Source organism: Poecilia formosa, unplaced genomic scaffold (genome assembly GCF_000485575.1).
Source record: "Poecilia formosa unplaced genomic scaffold, Poecilia_formosa-5.1.2 Scaffold333, whole genome shotgun sequence".
NCBI classification, from domain to species: domain Eukaryota; kingdom Metazoa; phylum Chordata; class Actinopteri; order Cyprinodontiformes; family Poeciliidae; genus Poecilia; species Poecilia formosa.
The window spans coordinates 534418-552852 of record NW_006800272.1 but is presented as its reverse complement, the minus strand read 5'-3'; the positions used below and the strand labels follow the sequence as shown (position 1 = coordinate 552852).

General features: G+C 37.4%; 1 protein-coding gene across 2 annotated transcripts; it reads left to right on the top strand.

The window, feature by feature from the left end:
- The first annotated feature begins 3165 nt into the window (after positions 1 to 3165).
- LOC103152899 (stonustoxin subunit alpha-like) lies at positions 3166 to 6976 on the top strand. Of its 2 annotated transcripts, none has more exons than XM_016661520.1 (4): positions 3166 to 3300; positions 3456 to 3555; positions 4014 to 5495; positions 5746 to 6976. In XM_016661520.1, the coding sequence occupies exons 1-4, from the start codon at positions 3181 to 3183 to the stop codon at positions 6261 to 6263; spliced, it is 2220 nt and encodes a 739-aa protein (XP_016517006.1). In that variant the 5' UTR covers positions 3166 to 3180; the 3' UTR covers positions 6264 to 6976. The 2 variants fall into 2 exon arrangements, with proteins under 2 accessions (XP_016517006.1, XP_007573619.1); XM_007573557.2 differs by having other exon boundaries at positions 3212 to 3311.
- The last annotated feature ends 11459 nt before the right edge of the window (positions 6977 to 18435 follow it).

Sequence of the window (18435 nt, the reverse complement as noted above, 5' to 3'; positions counted from 1 at the left end):
TCCAAACAACTGCTAGCCAAACCAATACTAATAAGTACTTTTTAAATTAAACAAATACTATTGGACAGCACTGGCTGCCAAAAACAGAAGAAAAACTAAAAAAATAAAAAATAAAAAATAAAATAATTTCCGCTCCCTTTGGCAACAAATGGTACAACCCCCTCAGGTAATGCTAACCATTTAAGGAGAACAAAGCAGCTCCTCTGTGTGGCGCTCCAGCAGCAGCTCCAAAGGAGCCTGGCAACTCAAGTCAAGAAGAAATTAATCTGTTCCATAATAAAAAAATTTTAGCAAACTGACAAATAAAGTTAACTAAATGTGTGCACTGGAAATAGTTAGCTAAGGAGTCAAGCTAATAAAAATAATATTGAAAATTGAAAATCTAAATGGCCCAAACTAATTTTAAGAATGAACAGAAAACATTCAACATCTCTGGTGTGTAACATCAAGAACAGCTGTCACAATCAAACTGCGCCACGTTAGAATATGTGAAACTTTGGTGTTTAGAACCTTTTTACCAAATCCAGCAAAGCGCCTTGATCCTCGCCGCTTGCTGTTGCTCCTTGTGGTCTTGTGCAAATATTTTCACTTTTGTGGATCATTATGACCAGGATTCACTTAACGTAAAAACTAGTTACAATTCTGGTTCAGATTTTTTTTTTTTTTTTTTCCTTTTCAGGCTGTTTGGAAACTTCATGCGGTTGTGAAATCCTGAGGGAAAAAATGTATGTTATCTAATTCTGAAATATGTCGTTGGTATCAGTGGTCTTTGAAAGGAAATGCATCTTGGTCAGCAAATACTTTCGGTTTCTTTCCTTAACAGTCATTCACCGCTGACTGTCAAAGAAAGCAAATTACTGACCAGCAGTGAGGTTTTCCTCATATATGGTGGGAAATAAGAAAGTGGAGTAACATAACATAGGCAGTAAATTCATTTATTATTAACAAGCATTCATAGATTACTCATTTTTACCATGTTTTATGATATGTTATCAAAAACGGGAGGAGACATGCATAGACTTTTCTTGCTGTGCGCCTTACTGGAATTCATGAGACCTTAGTGTTATTTGGGCAAAGCAACAAGTCAAACACAATCCTGAATATCCGGCACCAAAATAAATTCTAATACAAGTTAAAGAGACTGGTCTCATTTTATCTGGATAACAGCAGCTATTCCTATAGCTATATAAGAAATAATGGATTGCTTTCCAAGAGGATCATTAAAACTGTTTACTGCAAAACTCTAACCTTAGAACGTCAAGGAGGTAGATTTTATTGCAGACTCATAATCCAAGTCTTATAAAAGAACAATAAATAATATTAATAATAAAGAGTAGATAAAAATACATTTAGGAGGCAGTAATATAAATATGTCCAATAGAAACATTTACTGAACTACATTTAACTTTTGGCAACAATAGACTTATTTTTAGTTAGTTCTGTTTTACTGCAGTAAGAGTTTGGCTTAAAGCCCAGAACCTAACACCTCATTATCTTGAAAGTCAGAGTTATGTCCGATGAGCCTCGAGATTCTGTCTAAACTATATCACCAAAATTATCTTAATCCTAGCGATTGAACTGCACATATAAACAAAGAAACCAAACAATATTGAGGATCTATTCAGACATGCCAACTGATACAAATATCAGGAATGAACCTGTAAATTTATATTAAATCCTAGAATAGCAGACAAAAATCGATTTAAAAAAGTATACAAAACACAGTTTGATTATATCATTAATTAGAGAAAACAGCTGTTCAAGAGAATAGTACATAAGTTTGTCAAAAAAAAAAAAGTTGGACTCTAACAAGACGTTTAGCTACATTTTGTCATTCAACCACAGGTTGTCTAGATGTCCTTAAAAGAATGTCTGCTACGTTGATAACAGTCTAATATTTTGTGGAAAAACCAGATCTAATACAGAGAGGTGCTTTCATCCCACTTTGGACAGGGTGTTCTTCAAGCAATCTGGACGAATATATTAATCCTGCAAAATACTAACAATTCAATCTCAGGACCATGATGGAGAGACACGGTAGTTTTCTGTACTCTTACACCAATCAACCCGTTGAGACGGTGCAAACAGCCATAATAAAATAATTTGATGTCCAAGATGTTGTGCAGGAAAGTGTTTCCTGAAATAGTCACAGACAGAGACCATCAGCCAAAGAGCAACTTTATGGAGTGAAGAGACAAGAAAGGGTCACCATCAATTAGAATTTGGTCCAGAAACTCAATGCTGGAAATATTAACTCTGCATGAATGTGACTTACTCAGAATAAACTCATTAGTCAGTGAGAGACTTTGATTAAGGCATATAGCCTTTGTCTATATGTTCATTTTCACATGAAGCTGCTGCTGTGAACAATCTGTCTCTGTGTGATAGGAATTTTCACAGACAAGTCAAGACTCTTGAATACCTGATGGTAAGATGTGTTCATCATTCTTTATGTAAGCAGGGCTGTACAATGTTGGATTACTCCCTGAGTAAATCTTAAGAAAAAGTGCAACCTTCTGTCCAGTCAAGACACGCACACTTTGAAACACCACAGGGTGAAAATAATCTGCTGATTTGTGAGAGCAACAAGTCCAAACTCCTGCTGAACATTGATGCCAGAATGAATTCCTGTATATATTGTCTAGGCAAAGCCTGTTTCAGTTTTCCTGGGAATCAAATGCTATTCTCCTGTCTCCTGACAGGATCATTAAAACAAACTTTCACAGTTAAATTCGCCAAACCTTCAGTTTTTAATGTTTTTTTTAAACACTTGCTAAGCTAATCTCAGGGCACTGAGCAGATCGACCTTTAGCTTTCCCAGCTGTGTTGAAGTCAGAACGCAGTTTATCATTAGAGCAGAAGTGTTGGGAGAAAATACATTTGCCCTGAGACCGATTCACCTAGTTAAACTCTAACTGAATGTCACAAAAGCTGAATAAAATGAAAGAGTTTATAATCCAGAAGCAATGCTTACACATTCTGAAAACATACATATACAAAAAGTTGTGAATATCTATAAAGAGGAGTCCTACACAAAGTTCAAGATGTAAAAAAAAAAAACAACCCCTGAAAATAAACGTTAGGTCAAACAAATTAAGAAAGTTAGTATATTCCATTAACTTCCATTTGTATCACTAGGCACGTCTGAATAGATCCTCAATAATGCTTTGAGAGTTCTACATGGGATATGTGGGTGTTCCAGATACTTCAGTGGGAGGAGCTATAAGATATAAGATCACACCCCAAGTCAAGAACTCAGACAAGTCAAAAAAGCTTCAACACAACTTAACTGAACAACTCGTCTTCATCAGGTAGCGAAACCCTCATGTTTCTGAAGAGCTGCAGAAGTTGCAATTAAGCTTGTCATCATTTTATCCAACAACATAATAGATTTATTTCACAGTTCTGTCATTGTTTCTGTTTTTACCACCTGATGTTTCTGTCTGTCCTCGTAGATCAGAGACATGTCTTCAAACCAGGTGGAGATTGCTGCCCTCGGCCGGCCTTTTGCCTTGGGAATGCTGTATGATGCTCGCAAAGATCAGCTGATAACGGGTGAGAACAAACCTGCTCATTTCTGCAGTTTGTTTGGACTCAAACAAACTCAAACAGCAGATAGCTGTGGTTTGAAACTGTGGTTCCCAATTCTGGACCTCAAGGTCCACTGTCCTGAATGTTTTAGCTGTTTCTCTGCTTTGGTACAAAGACATTTGCTGAACTGCAAACAGCTGAATCAGGTGCGTTGAAGCAATGAAAGGCACAGAGGTCAAATAATGCATCAGGAAGAGTAAAAAAAAAAAACATACGTATTATAAATCGTCTTTATTTAGAACTTATTGAATGTGAGGGTGACTTTGTCCATGTTGATGAAAAGTTCTTGTGACAAGTGTTAAGTTGCCTGATGTTTCACAAACATATTGGAGATTGGGAAGCTGGAGTACCTGGAGAACCAACAGAGAGAAAACTCCATGCAAAACCTAATCTAATCTAATGTGTTTTTGTGGATTTTACAGGTTTCTCGCTTTGCAACAAAGAAACAATCAAGAAGAACACTTCTACTAAGGCTCAGAACAGCAGTTCTTATCACGTTACTGCATCCGACACCCTTGAATCCAAGTCTTCTCTGCTGGATGTGAATGTGTCGCTTAAAGCCAGTATCCTAGGTGGTCTGATTGAGGTTGGAGGATCTGCCAGTTATCTGAATGATAAGAAAAAATTTAAGAACCAGAGCAGAATCACGCTTCAGTACAAAGCCACAACTACATATGAACATCTGTCTCTGTCTCACATTGAAAAGAAGGAACTGGATGCTAAAAGTTTTAATCCAAATCTCAGTGCGACACATGTAGCGACAGGCATACTCTACGGAGCAAATGCCTTTTTTGTGTTTGACAGTGAGAAGTTAGATTCAAGCAGTCTTCAGAAGATCGGGACCAGCGCAGAACTTGCAATTAACAAGATTCCAGGCTTTAGTTTTGAGGCGAAAGTTAAAGTAGAGCTCACTGATGAAGAAAAAGCTGCAACTAATAAGTTCTCCTGCAAATTCTACGGAGACCTAATTCTTGACAAGAACCCTGCAACCTTTGAGGATGCAGTCAAGACGTACTCCAGGCTGCCAGAGCTCCTTGGAAAAAATGGAGAGAATTCAGTTCCTATTAAAGTCTGGCTGACTCCTCTGAAGGATCTGGAACCATCTGCATCAGAGCTGATGGGAGACTTTTCTGTTGGTTTGGTCAGAAAAGCAACCGACACTCTGGAAAGTATCAGAGAAATGGAAATGAGATGCAATGAGGCTCTGGATGAGAAAGTGGTGGAATGTTTTCCAGAGCTTTATAAAAAGTTTAAGCGCTTCCATGATCTCTGTAATGACTACACAACAATGCTCAGACAGACCATGCAGAAGAAGATTCCCCTGATTCGTGAAGGTAAAGAAGATGAAAAGTCTGTAGAGAAACTCCTTGATGACCACAAAAAGTCTCCATTCAGTGAGGAATACTTAGATAAGTGGTTAGATAATGGAGAGAGAGAAATCAACATTATCAAATCATGTGCAGACATTATGGAGGGAATCAAGACGGTCCCAGATGAGTCTGACTTGGACAGAGAAGCTCTGGCTGCAGGTGTAGAAAATGCCCTCTGCTTTGTTTTCACCTCTGTGGAAACTGATGACCCCTTCACTGAGCAGATGACCAAATATTTGAGCAGAGATAAGGCAGCACCCCCACCCAGTGTGACTGCACCCACTAAGGACCACTGGTTCTTCTCCAATGAGATTGTAACCAACATGAGGAAAAACGCCAAAGAGTTCTACACCATTGCCAAATACCTGAAAAGCAGCAGTAAATTTCGTTTCCTTGTAGCAGTTCTTCCAAATAAGAAATTCAAAGGAGCAACCATCTACCAATACATGGACGGCATTCTGAAAACAGAAGACTTCTCAAAACCTGTTATTACTGATGTCACAGCCAACTTAGATCGAAGAAATCTCTTATACTGTAAGTACATTATTTTCATGACACTGTTTAAATATGTGATTTTAATTTGGGCCAAGATTTTGTGAATGAGACATTACTTTTAGGAAAAGCATTCATATTCTTCTAAAACAAAAGATGTGTTTAAATTAAGCTAATGCCATCTCGTATTATTTATTGCAGAGGTACATTTATATTTACATAATAACCTGTTCTAAAATGAACTAAAAATATCTAATCAGACTTTAACAAACTGTCTTCCTATGTCAATCAGACTACTGTGATCTTACCTTGGACCCAAACACAGCCACTGACTCTCTCCAACTTTCCGAGGGAAACAAGAAGGCAACGCTGACTACGCAGATCCCTCAGGATGGCTCTGTTCCTTATGTTCTGTGCACAGCAGGCCTGACCGGTCGTCATTACTTTGAGGTCACATGGAGCTCAGCTAGCGCCACATACGCTGGCGTAGTTCTTGCATGCATTGGTGGAAAACCTGGAAAGCAAACATCATTTGAGCATTATCACAAATATTATGCTTTGCGTTGTCTGTGCGGAATGTACATGGCAGACCAAAGCCAAACCATGAGCTATAATGTTAATCCTCCAGAAGGATGCAACAGGTTTGGGGTGTTTCTGGACTATCCTGGTGGTACTGTGTCTTTCTTTGCTGTATGGGGAAAAATTCTGCATCACCTGCACACCTTTAAATACAACTTCACTGAACCAGTTTACCCAGGTCTTTACATAATATTTAAAGATAACTATGCGGCCTTCTGCCCACCTGAATAAACTGATCATCAGATGTTGGTGACGGACTTGGTTTGGTCAAGATTTGTTGTGAAGCTCAAAGTAAAGCAAATTAAAAACATGAGATGTTTAGCCTGCTGTAGTGTTTTATCTCATTATCTATATCTACCAGGTAGTTAAATCTTAGGGCGCTATTTTTGGATATAGAAGCGATAGATGTTTTGTTGAGTAAAGCTTATGTGGAGCTTGAGAATTTTTCATTCAGTTTTGTGTTGAGGTTAGCACATGTCTTTTTGTGTTTATCAGTTTTGTGTTTTTGTTATATATTATGTAAAACATTGAGCTACAAGTAAATGATTGAATAATCAAACTGGTGAGTAAGATAAAACCACAGTTCATGTTCTTCTGACATTTAATGCTGGATTTTTCGATATTTTGGCTTAGTTTTGTATTTTAAGGAAATGTGCTGCATGCTGTCTTTTAAGCAGCTCATCTGAAATAGAAACTGGATGTTTGGTTGTATATAACCAAAGGTATACTGACGATGTTTCATGTCATTTCTTATTTTATTTCTTACGTTTTGTCATTCCTTAAAGAAATGTAATGGAACTTTTTCCACTCAGGAAAAGGTTCTGGTGGACGTTTTGATGTTAATCAAGTCATTCTTTGTTTTAAAACCATAATGTGGGCTCTCCAGCTTTGACTGTGTGTAATGCTGCACCCTGGTGGAAATAATCAATAAAGCTTGATCCTGAGTTGAACTGATTGAACTGATTATTTGCACCTTGTTAAATAATTCGGTAAAGTTGGAATTATATTCCAGTGCTGTGAAATTATCCAATACTACATTCAGTTTTACCGTTTTGTCAAATTTTAACATTTCCTTATAGAAAAGTGACAAAACATTGCAAAACAATTACTGACGATTTGGTGTCAAAATAATTCATGTTAATTTGAGGGTTTTATCTTCAGCTTAAGATCTTTTATGGCTTTGGCTGATTCGTTTCTCTCTAAATTCTCCATGAAAAAAAACAAAGGAAACATAACTTTGCCAAAAATAAAAAGAGATTTACTTTGAAAGTGTATTCACTGAACAAAGATGGTAAAAGGTCTGATCTCTCCTTTAGCCTCAGAGACCCAGTCGTTACTCTGGTCAGGCTCTTTTCTTAGGTTTGGAAATATGAAATTCTGAACAGAGTAGTCACATTCTACCACAATCTTAATGGCAACAAAAATATATTTTTTTGATATTATAAAACATAAAAAACAATCATAGTCTCAGCAACAGATGGATCTGTTGTCTGTAATCTGTAATTGGAACAGATGTAATTTTATTCTAATTGGACTTGTGATTAGATTAGTTTTAGCCTTGGTTTTGTAAAAACCGAATACAGTGGATCAAAATGAGGTGAGAGACCAACAAGGAGCCCAAGTAAGCAGGTGAGAGAAGCACATCAGAGTAAGACTATGTAGGCAATGGATGAGTTTCCCCAATACACATTAAAAAATATAGAAAACAAGATTGTTTTCCATACAAAAAAATCTTGTATGGAAGATATTTTCCTTCATATCTTCCATACAAGTGAAGATAGAAGTGAAAAAAAAAAAAAACAAGTGAAAAAAAAACTAACCATGTTGTGAAGATGCACCAAGTTCAACAAGAACCTGTTCCTGTAAAGACGTGTCTGTCACTGAAAACATTTTTCCACATTCCTAATCACAGTAGCATGAAGGAGCTGATATTAGAACCAGATGCTGCTTGGTGAAAGGAATCTTTTTTCAAATGACTTGAGGACAGAGTGTGTATATTTTTCTCTATGTGAAGACTGACGGTGTCAAGTGAGGTTGATTGTAAAATTCAGCAAATTCGTGTTGAACTCGTTAGCTCAAAAGAGTGCAAGAGTTTGTTTATATTAGTCTTTATTGCAGCATGAAGCAGCTGCTGTGAAAAAAAGATTCTTCTTGGAGTTAGGATATTTTCCCCTAGACAAGTCTTAACTCCTGCCAAGTACCTGACGGCAGAACATGCCCATTGTTCTTTGTATAAGGACTTAATGTTTACCCTCTGGGACCAAATATTTCATACCTCTGTGAAAAGAAACTGCTGGTCCATGAAAACAAAATAAATGGTAATCGCAAAAAACATGTCCGCCTTTGCATATATCTACACAAATCAAACCTAAAACATACAACATGCGTCCTTTGGAAAACTTGTGAGAACATGTTTTTTTTTTTAAAGCTTTCCAAATGCCTTCTTGGTAAAAGGTCTGTGACTTTTTTCTTGAGTTTCTTTGATTCATCTGAATTCTCAAATAGCCATAAACCAGAGGTCCCATATCCTGTTCCTGACAGACTTATATTACCTAGAACTGAGAAACTTTTGCTGATTAAATTCTTGGAATATTTACTTAAAAACCTGAAAATATTTTTGACAAGCCGCCACAGTTGCTGAATTATCTCTCTATATATATATTTTTAATTGACTTTAGTAAGAGATGTAAGCGTGATTAAACCGATTTGAAAGACACTGCAAAAACAAAACAAAAAAATCTAATTATTTTGTCATATAAGAAGTAAATTGAGATAAATAAAAGCACAAGTACAATTTTTGTAGAAGATGTGTCTTTTGACTTGTATTTTAAATTAAATTGATAGTAACTGGTAATTATTTTTATATGAAATTTGTGGCAAATTTGTATATTTTATATAAAATATGTGTCTTGATATTTTGTAAAAAGGTATTTGTAAGCATTCCTCCTGATATGTGATTCAGGTAAGTTTAAATTAGTAGAGCTTTCGTATCTGTTTATAAGTGAAACACTGCCACCTGTTGGGGAAAACAAATAAAGCTGAATTAAACTCTGAAATGTATAGTATTACACTTATCCTGTTGAAACATGTTCCAGTGGGACAGGTTTGTTAACTTTAATTGTCTTTATTACCTTCCAGAGCTTACAAATGTTGAGAAGATTTCAAAGTGACATTCGTCATGCATGTGGGATGGATTGGCAGCAGAGCTCAGAGGCACACCATTGTTTCGGCTTTATGGTTGGACCAAAAAGCTTCTTGTCAAAATACCTCCACTATCACTACAGGATATCTGTACAATGCAAGTACGCTATAAAATCAACCTTATCTACGAGCCATACATCTCATATAAGTTAGGTTTGTTATGGTTTTGCGTGAGTTCTACATTGCTTTCTTGAAACTTCTTTGACATTGATAATATCATGACATCAACACAGTGTCCTCACAATCAGTTTGTAACTTTGAGCTAAACTTCACACTGAAAAATAAAGAAAAACAAGGCCTTTAAAAAACACAGCTCAACAACAAATACCATAAGAGCCAGTCACTTTTGACATTTTAATTTTGATTGCAATTTTATAAAAGAAATGACACATTGTGCAACCTGAACCTAAATGAAACTTATTTTGTTTTTCCAAACTTCCAGATGTTTTTTTGTTGTTTTTTTTTTTGTCAGAGAGACAAATAGTCTCTCTGAATTTGTTTTAAATATAAATAACCATGACTTAACAGGGTATTGTTTTACACTGCAATACAGTGCCTGAAAAGATGGGAAATGGAAAAAAAATGATAATAATAAATCGAGACTAGAACTTCTCATATTTTTCCACAAGGGGGCAGTGTAACAAAAATTATAGGGCGGAAGAACCTCAGTTCTACAGCAATCAACATCATTCACATTGTGTGAAAGATCCATGTTTTATTGCTGTAAATATCAGTGATTAACTGAATCTTTTTTAAGGATCGAAATGTACAGATGTTTTCTGAATGATATGTTCTATGTATGCCATGAAAATAAAAAGCAAAAACCAAACATAATTTGAAAATCACACAAACGCAAAAATGGACTCATAGAACAACAACAGGAGGAGAATATTGGTAATGGAAGCTGAAATTATAAGGATGCTGACATTATGTGTGAAACTGCGTGCTTCCAGAAACGTTTCTGGGTCTTACTTTGGGTCTCCTATACCTGTGAGATATGTATGGTTAACCTTACAAGAAAGGCACCCAAACCAGATTCCCAAACCACATGGCCAAGCTTTGTACATTATTTCTAAGAGAGAGTCCTGACATCATGCTGAGCAAACTCATTTTGGCTGCTTGTATCTTGTTATCTTTTTCTTTTGGTCAATATCTAGAGATTGTGAGAGTGTGAACATAGACCAACAAGTGAATTGAGAGCAAGAGACAGCTTTCTGCAGCTTTTAGATGTGTTCACGGTTCAGCACACCTGAATCAAATGGCTGAATTAATTCCAGTTACGTTCTCTAGAGTTCTGCTATTGAGCTGATTTTTTGACTCAGGCATGTAACATAGGGCCAAATCTCATTCACTCGTGGCGTCCTGGGATTGTGCAGATTTTAAACTCCATTGACCAATGCCACAGTGATCAACTTACCTTCTGCCAAGTCCTCAGGGCTTTTGTTGTTAGCAGTATTTATCTCCTGAGTGAGAACACTGAAATAGCTACTGGTTTATTTAACTCTGGAAGCACTTCTGGACCAACACATCTATGATCCACTGAGTCTCGCATTTCTGGAGACACCTCCTGTTTAAAAGGAGTCTTTCTTTTCCACTGTTGCCACATACATACTTAGTATTAAGGGACTGTTATCAAACTTTACTTGATGTAAAGAACCGTTCACTGTCATCACTCGTGGGAAATAACGGAACCTATAAGATCTGACGTAATTCAGAAAGGTAGAAAAATAAAAGGCAAGAGGTAAGATGTAAAATGTCAGAAATAGCAAATAGAATTGCAAAACCGAAATGAAGTTGGAGGTAGTGTGTGGCATGGCAGTAGATTGACAGGACACATTATGTGCAGACGGGAGAACTGTTCCAGGTCACATGCCAGGCCTGTTCACCAAACACGAGGAACAACACAGGGGTCTGTCAAACTGCCTCAGCTCCTCTCATTAATTGCCCACTCTACACTCTGCTGAGCAAATGCAACATGGGAGATCGTGAGCAGGATAAGAAGAATGCTCTTGATTAAAGTGATAGGATGAGACACAAGGGTGGCATTTGTGGAGAAATGTCTTGGAAACTGTCCTTTGTCACACTAACTGTTTCAGTGAGTACCAGCACCATTTGCCTGCTTTGTCTTAGATCTCAAGTGGTGTTGAGATTACTCCAACAGACAGAAACAGACATTTATGTCCATCTATTTCAAATAAATCCAATAGAAACATGGGAAGGGTTTGCAGGACATGATTTCACTGTATGTGTTATCCAAAAATCAAAGAATGGCCATCTCAGGTTTGAGATTTCTCCATTACTTGCATAAAAGACGTTAAAATTGACTTAGATTTGTGTCGTAAAAACCTAAAATATGACTTGAACCCCTGGTCTGAGACTTGAGTCTTTGTAAAAGTTTTTATCTCATGTAATGAGGAGTGAAATGAAACAACTATATGGGTGTGTTTTCAGCTCACGCATGAGTGCAAAAGAGGATATGGTTGATTTGTCAGCCATTAGTTGCAAATTTGGGCATGCAGGCCAGTGTCCACAATCATAACTTAGTAATGCCAAACTTATCAGGGAGAATTGGTTAAAATTCTAGCAAAAATATTGTGAAAATACCTTAAAAAATGTATTTCTATGAAAGACCAAGGAACTATCTGTAGAAATCTGTCTTAAAAAAAAAAACAAAAACTAAACATTTTCAAAACTGATGTAGCTCTACCTCTGTGGAATTAAAAACGTAACATTCATTAAATGGTGCATATTTCATGTGCAACCTTGGTGGTGGAGCATCATAGTCTTTGGAAAGTTCAAAAATAATTATCCCAAATCACAAATGGATGAACACTAACACTCTTCATACAGAGCTGTTTTTTTTTTTTTTTTTTTTTTTTTTTTTGCTGGTTCAATTTTTTTTTTACCTGTAAAGTAGAAAAAATATGATCATCTCCATACTGGATGTAAAATTTCCAGATGCAAAGCAGCCTCTTATTGGAAGTGTCCAAATCCTACACAAAATAGATCCTTTTTTAAAAATAAATAAATAAATAAAAAAACAAATAAGGAGAATTAAAAATCCTTTAAGTCACCATGGTATCCCCTTATGCTTTTGGATGTTGGCTGTTTGCAGCTTGTACTAATTTTCAATAAATTGAATTCAATACAGTACATATTGTATTGAATATGTACTGTACTGTATTCAGTACCATATATATGCATATTATTATACCCAAACCATAATAATACGGTTTGTGTTTTTTAAGATGTTGAACTGGGACTGTGCCTGCTACTCCTACCATCTGTGCCATTCATGTTCCTCATGGTTAGTGACATGAATGCTGAGTAGCTGATAAAGTCAGTTACTTTCAAGCATTTCTTTTGAAGTCTAGAGACCAACCACACTGACAAAGAAACTTTTTCTGAAGGTGTTCTTTGAAATGTACTTCAAAATTATGGCAGGACGTCAAACGAGATAAACAAAAAAAATAAAATAAAGATAAAAATAATAAAAAACTGTGTCACAGAATCCCATTTGTTCCAGTACACTCCACCTCCACCGGTGGTTCTTTATCTGATACATCTTGGACTACTGTAAGTCATGCAAACGCATGGCAGTGAGCTCCAGGTGTCTTGACCTGCTAGAGGTTTTCAGGGCCGGGGGAAAAGAATCGAGATGAACACGAAAGACAAAATGACGGTAATCATCTGACTGAATGAGATGAAATACACTGATCGTAACTCAGCCTGATAAGAAAATGCTTGTTTTTATAGGAAAAACTCAGAGCTTTTTTCATGTTGTAACGAAATCATATACGTCCATATATACGCAGCATAAAAGACACAACCATTTTTTCATTGTTTGAATTTACATTCAACATTTTCTGTTTTAAATCGGGTATTTTTATGAAGCTCACATGACTTTGAAAACTTCTGATTATTTCACAATATTTGACTTAGATAGGAATACAGCTGTGGGTGCATTTTAAGGCAACTCCTCAAACACACTAATGTCATGGGAACAGTAAAAGAAATCAGGTTATCATTAACTGTTTACTGGACATCTGTTGCGTAAGTACTCTTCCCTAAAATAACCATTCTGAGTCAGAAAACATCAAAACTCTGTTTTCATTTGCCGTCTCCCATAGTTGTCAAAATGAATATAAATAAATGGCATAAATACTGAATTGTGGTTGTAAATCATTCTCAAAATTATCATGATTAACCCGGAGGAAGATAGTGCATACATCCAGGGAGAAAAAAAAGGACAAATTCTCAAGTATTTAAGTCATTGCAAGCACAGATGCACAACTTTTACAGCCTTGTTCTGTTTCCTGTCCTCTGAGATTGGATTCATCTAACACTTTTGTCTAGCTCAGCATTTTTCTATGGTGCCACTGCCCGGTGCCTCCACACTCCTGGGTGCTTATTCTCTTGTGGAAAGAGTTAATAGCTGCCCTAGGGGACAGGGACAATAAGAAAGGAGCTCAGTGAAAATACAAAAAAAAGGAGAAAAAAATAGAGAGAATGGAGAAAGATCTCAGTTCACTCCTTCCCTCACTTTGGTCTATGTTAGTTTTTTTTTTGTTTTTTTACATACACATATTTTTTTTAAAACATTTTTCATAACTTTCAGCACTTTATCAGTCTTTGACACAAGATGCATTTTAGTTGCAGCTCTCTGCTTTAGAGGGATTTGCGCTGTCAGGTTGTGCCACGCGGCGACTCGACTGACGTCAGTAGTGAGTAATCTAATGTGTTACTATTTCTAATCCAGCAATCAGATTAAAGTTACTTATGCGAGTTACTGTGTTTTGCCATCTTTGTCGTTTTACTGCGTCTCTGGGAGAAACCACGCAGCGACACAAATGTAAGCAGTGGAGGGAGGAGAGAGATGCATGTTTTCTAACTTACTGGCCGACTGGTGGCGTGAAGATCACAGCTTCTTTGAATAAAATTCCAAATAACACATGAAAGATGACACGTTTTCAATCATTTTCTTACTGTACTTACTCTGGTTTTAGGTTCATGTCAACTAATGTGGTGCTTAAATGTAATTGCAGTGCTTAAATCTTAATTTGTTATTGTCAGTTCTTAGCATGATCTGGTTACAGCACCTGCTTGGAAACGTTTCATATTGCACAATAATCGTCTTCCAAACCATCAAACTGTACAACTTTAAAACACACTATGTCAAATTTGATGCCGCTGCCACTGAAACGCGGGACGTCTCCCACAAAAACAACAAAACCTGGATTTTGATGCCAAAACTTGGGATGGCATCCCAAGTTTTACTGGTGTTTTACTGCACCAGTAAAACTGCTTGCAGTTTTACTGGTGGACTTGAAATATGAGTTTCAATAAATTGCCAAGTTTAATTGTTTGGCCTCTTGCTCTACTTTATTATTTTATCCTTTTTAAGCTCAACTGATTCACTCCCGGGAACAGTGTTAAGACATTGATCAGGAGTCTATCTCATGTGGTTGTCTGTGTCAGAGCCCACTAGGAAAAAAACAACAACAAAAAAACGTTAAACGAAATTGATTGGAAACATTATTTTATACCCCTGGGCATTCTTTTTAATACTTGTTTTTTATTTCTTCAGTTTGTTGCTTTCAGCTAAAACTTATCACACAATATTCAAATATTAATGAACACTGCTAGAATGTTAAACTGTTTCTTCTCACAAGCAGTGGGCATTTCTGCCTGCGTTTTGATTATTATTCTTTTTCTTTGAAAAATGTACCCCGATTTCCTCATTAAATGGCATCATCCTTAAACTAACTTCCATATATTTGTCTCTCAAAATCCCAGCTGTTAGGTGCTACGCCGACATTCTTAATACCAGCCTTTTATTAGATATTCTTCAGAATGAGCTTGAGGATTTGTTTTGTTGTACAAGATAACTTTACGGTTGTTTACTTTGCCCAGCACGTCCCTCTTAAGGAAACAGTGAAATTAGTTACAAACAACTTTTTCAAGATTTTTTTTATAGTTTATGCTTCAGTGTGAAATAATGCATCTGCACAACCAACAAGCAGGAGCTGCTTAACGCTAAAGTGAGACAATACCAACCCACCTTGTGGCAGATTAAAATGTTTATGAGGCCCCATTCGCCTCAGCTGTACGTGGAAGAGGCTCGGCATCCATATGTAAATACGTTGCTCTCTGCTCTCTCTCACTGACAGTGAAATTGATTAAAGTTGTGTTCCTGGCTGCTGCTGCTGCTGCTGCTGCTGAGGGAGTGCTCCAGTTCAATGGAATTTCACATGGCACCAGATGAATGATCCGACTCCCCAGCGGAGCCTCACAGCTTTGGTAAATTCATCATACCACTGAATATAGATATCCATACCAAACAGAAGAAGAAGAAGAAGAAGAAGAAAGCGGCAAGGTTACAGTTCCAGGTATGCTCCGTCTTATCGAGGGACAAGACCTCTGTCTCCATTTTTCTTCATCAGTCTATTGCAAATAAAAGACGTTCATCAGTTGCGTGGAAGCCCTCTGCAGATAAACTAGCTGCTGCCACAATCATGGCTTCGCAAAGCCCACAGTGTCTGTGGGCTTATATAAGACTTAGGACTGCTTAACTAGCTGAATTCATTTTGGAGGTTTTTCACACCGTTGAGAAAGAAATTTCTTTCGTTATGTCCAATTGAACTAAAAGTTCAATTTCATTTATTTATTTATTTTTTAACTTTATTTCAGTCTTGGTGACCCAGCTTAGCAGACCTCTGGATGACTGAGGGAGAAACGTATGTAAGGGCTAAATAAGTCCATCCACACCCCACATATCGGCAGTGAGTCACAAAGACCCAAGCCCAAACCCCCCGCCTCTAAAAAAATGAATGAAAACAGTAACAGAAACGTACAAGCATGCAATTTGAATCACTTTGAATACATCAGGCCCGTCTTGTACAGGAACTGGAAAATGGCTTCCGCCTCTCAGTCTGTCTATTATTTGCTGTGGGGGCCTAAAGGAGATTGGATTCTATGACTAGCATCACAAAATGAGATTTATCTGTATGAAATAGAAAAAGACTATTTCTCCCCCTTCTACTTGTTCCATTTACTGGCCAAAGGAGCCATGGAGAGGGTGAATCCGACTGCAAAAACAAGAGAAGGGGCGAAGAGAGATGCACGCCAGGGAAATTACTTTCTCCTAATTGTGGCTCGAACAATTTAACCCCGTCGTTAAAAAAACAACCTCGGCGAGCCGAAGGGGGGAGGGAGAACATTTTTTTATTGACTGAGAATATCTGATATGGGGGTAAATTCAATTTGGGCACACGAGGACATACTGCTGCTGGGAGGTTAGCAGTGATTGGTTTATGTAGAGAGACTGAAGTGAAATAATTTGTGACCGAAGCCAATGGATGCTGCTTTTTGGGATCTAAAGAAAACAAAACGAACCAAACCAAACCCTATTCATTGAGAGGGTGAATTGACCCCAGGTCAAGGTGATTATTGGAACCGTTATCATAAAAAACACACATTATAATACAATACAACTCAGCTTAATGTTCTTTGCTGACCTCCAACCATTTGACATGGACACCTAACTAACTTTGAACTGGAAAGCATTTTTTATTGTTTCCCCCCCCCCAATGTTTAGATACTTCTGTGGTTTGATAATAAAATCTTGAGGGTGTTTCCAAAACGTGTTTAAATGTGTTCGGATATCTACTAAAGGGAACCATTAAACTTTGGTTCTGGACTCACTCCACTGGCTTCTCATTCATGACTCAATTGATTGTTTTTAATATAAATTGGATTGCTCGTTCATAATGTTTTAAACTGTACATATATAAAAACTTCTCATAAACTAGAGTTGTTTAAGATACTTCTCAATGCCTATTTTTGCTATGTAGCGTTTCAATCAAATATGTACAGTGGTGTTTTTTTTTGGTGTTTTTTTTTTTACTGCTCTTATGAGATTCCCTTGCTGTTTAGCAATTTAATGCAACATATTTAGTATTGTAAAGATGATAGTAAGAATTGCTCCTAGCACTGAACTCTAAATGAAACCCGTTCTACATTTAAGTGCTTTTTCTATACAAATATAAGATATGTACCTTGTCAAATGGCTATTTTGCCAAAAAGAGTGAATTTAGCAATCCAAGACAACAAATTAAGGAAGGGGTTAACCAAGACTCATATCATCTACAAGATTGAGAGTCAGGTTAGAGAAATGTGGTTTCATCTTTGTTTTCCCTCCAGAAGCCATGGCAGTTTTCTAGGTTAGCGTTTCCTTCCTGATACGTTTCCACCACAGGAACCAAATAAAAAAAAAGGTGTGTAGAAGTGTGTAGGACTTTGAAAACGTATTAATACAATCAGTTAAGTCTTGTGGAAGTGATTGTTAGATGGAATAGCCAAAGTGTGGACCACTGCCGGGGACTGAAGGAGTCACGTTCTCGTCTAAGTAATCGTTTAGGGATTTAAACCTGTAAAGTGTCATGTTTTCAGTGTTTTTGTTAAAACGCCGCAGGATCTGTAGATCATGAAGCCATTTTAAGTCTGATAGAAGCAGGCTCTGGGAGCAAAGCTGCCGCTGTGTGAGTGGGAGTTAATCAGGACGGCTCGACGCTGCGCGTGTGTGCTCATTAAACAGCAGCGGAGCTTGATGGACCTCAGAAGGATAATTCTGTTGGACTTGCTGCCCAACTGGGAACGGCGCTTACTCTAGTTGTTGGCCAGCCTTTGAGTGATTGGAAACAACAAGTGAATGAACATGAATGTTATGTGTTGACTAGTCACCGCGCGGACACTCGATTCTTCAGACCCTTTCTTGCCTTGAAGATGTTCAGTTTTTAAGACCGTCTCTTTACAGGGATCACAAGTGAGCATGTCTAGGGGCTTTGACCACTCCATCTTTACAACACAAAATCCATGGAGCTCGGGGAAGGACTTCAGGAGAGCTAACACCGTCTGATGGTCCAACAAAAACCTGAGTGTGGTACCGCTCGATCAAACTGGAAAGGTCTGCCAAAAATAAACATTGTGCGTTCCCAGTAAGGGACACATTTGTCACTTCTTCCTGAGACACAATATGCATGTTTCTTGTTTCACGCACTCGCTGAAAATACTCTGTTCTTTGACATCATCTGCATTGACAGTCCATTATAGTAGGCGCCTGGACAAAAAGGGTAAAAGTGGACACTTCTGTCAAAGGCAGGAGGCCGCACCGTCTCAGAACGGAGACGGAGCTGCAGAGGAG

Excerpts from the sequence above, each read along its gene's own strand:
- LOC103152899 (XM_016661520.1), top strand. The coding sequence starts at position 3,181 with ATGGGATATGTGGGTGTTCCAGATACTTCAGTGGGAGGAGCTATAAGA. Across the intron at positions 3,301-3,455 it reads ACAACTTAACTGAACAACTC|ATCAGAGACATGTCTTCAAA; the intron begins GTCTTCATCAGG and ends CTGTCCTCGTAG. Across the intron at positions 5,496-5,745 it reads TCGAAGAAATCTCTTATACT|ACTACTGTGATCTTACCTTG; the intron begins GTAAGTACATTA and ends TATGTCAATCAG.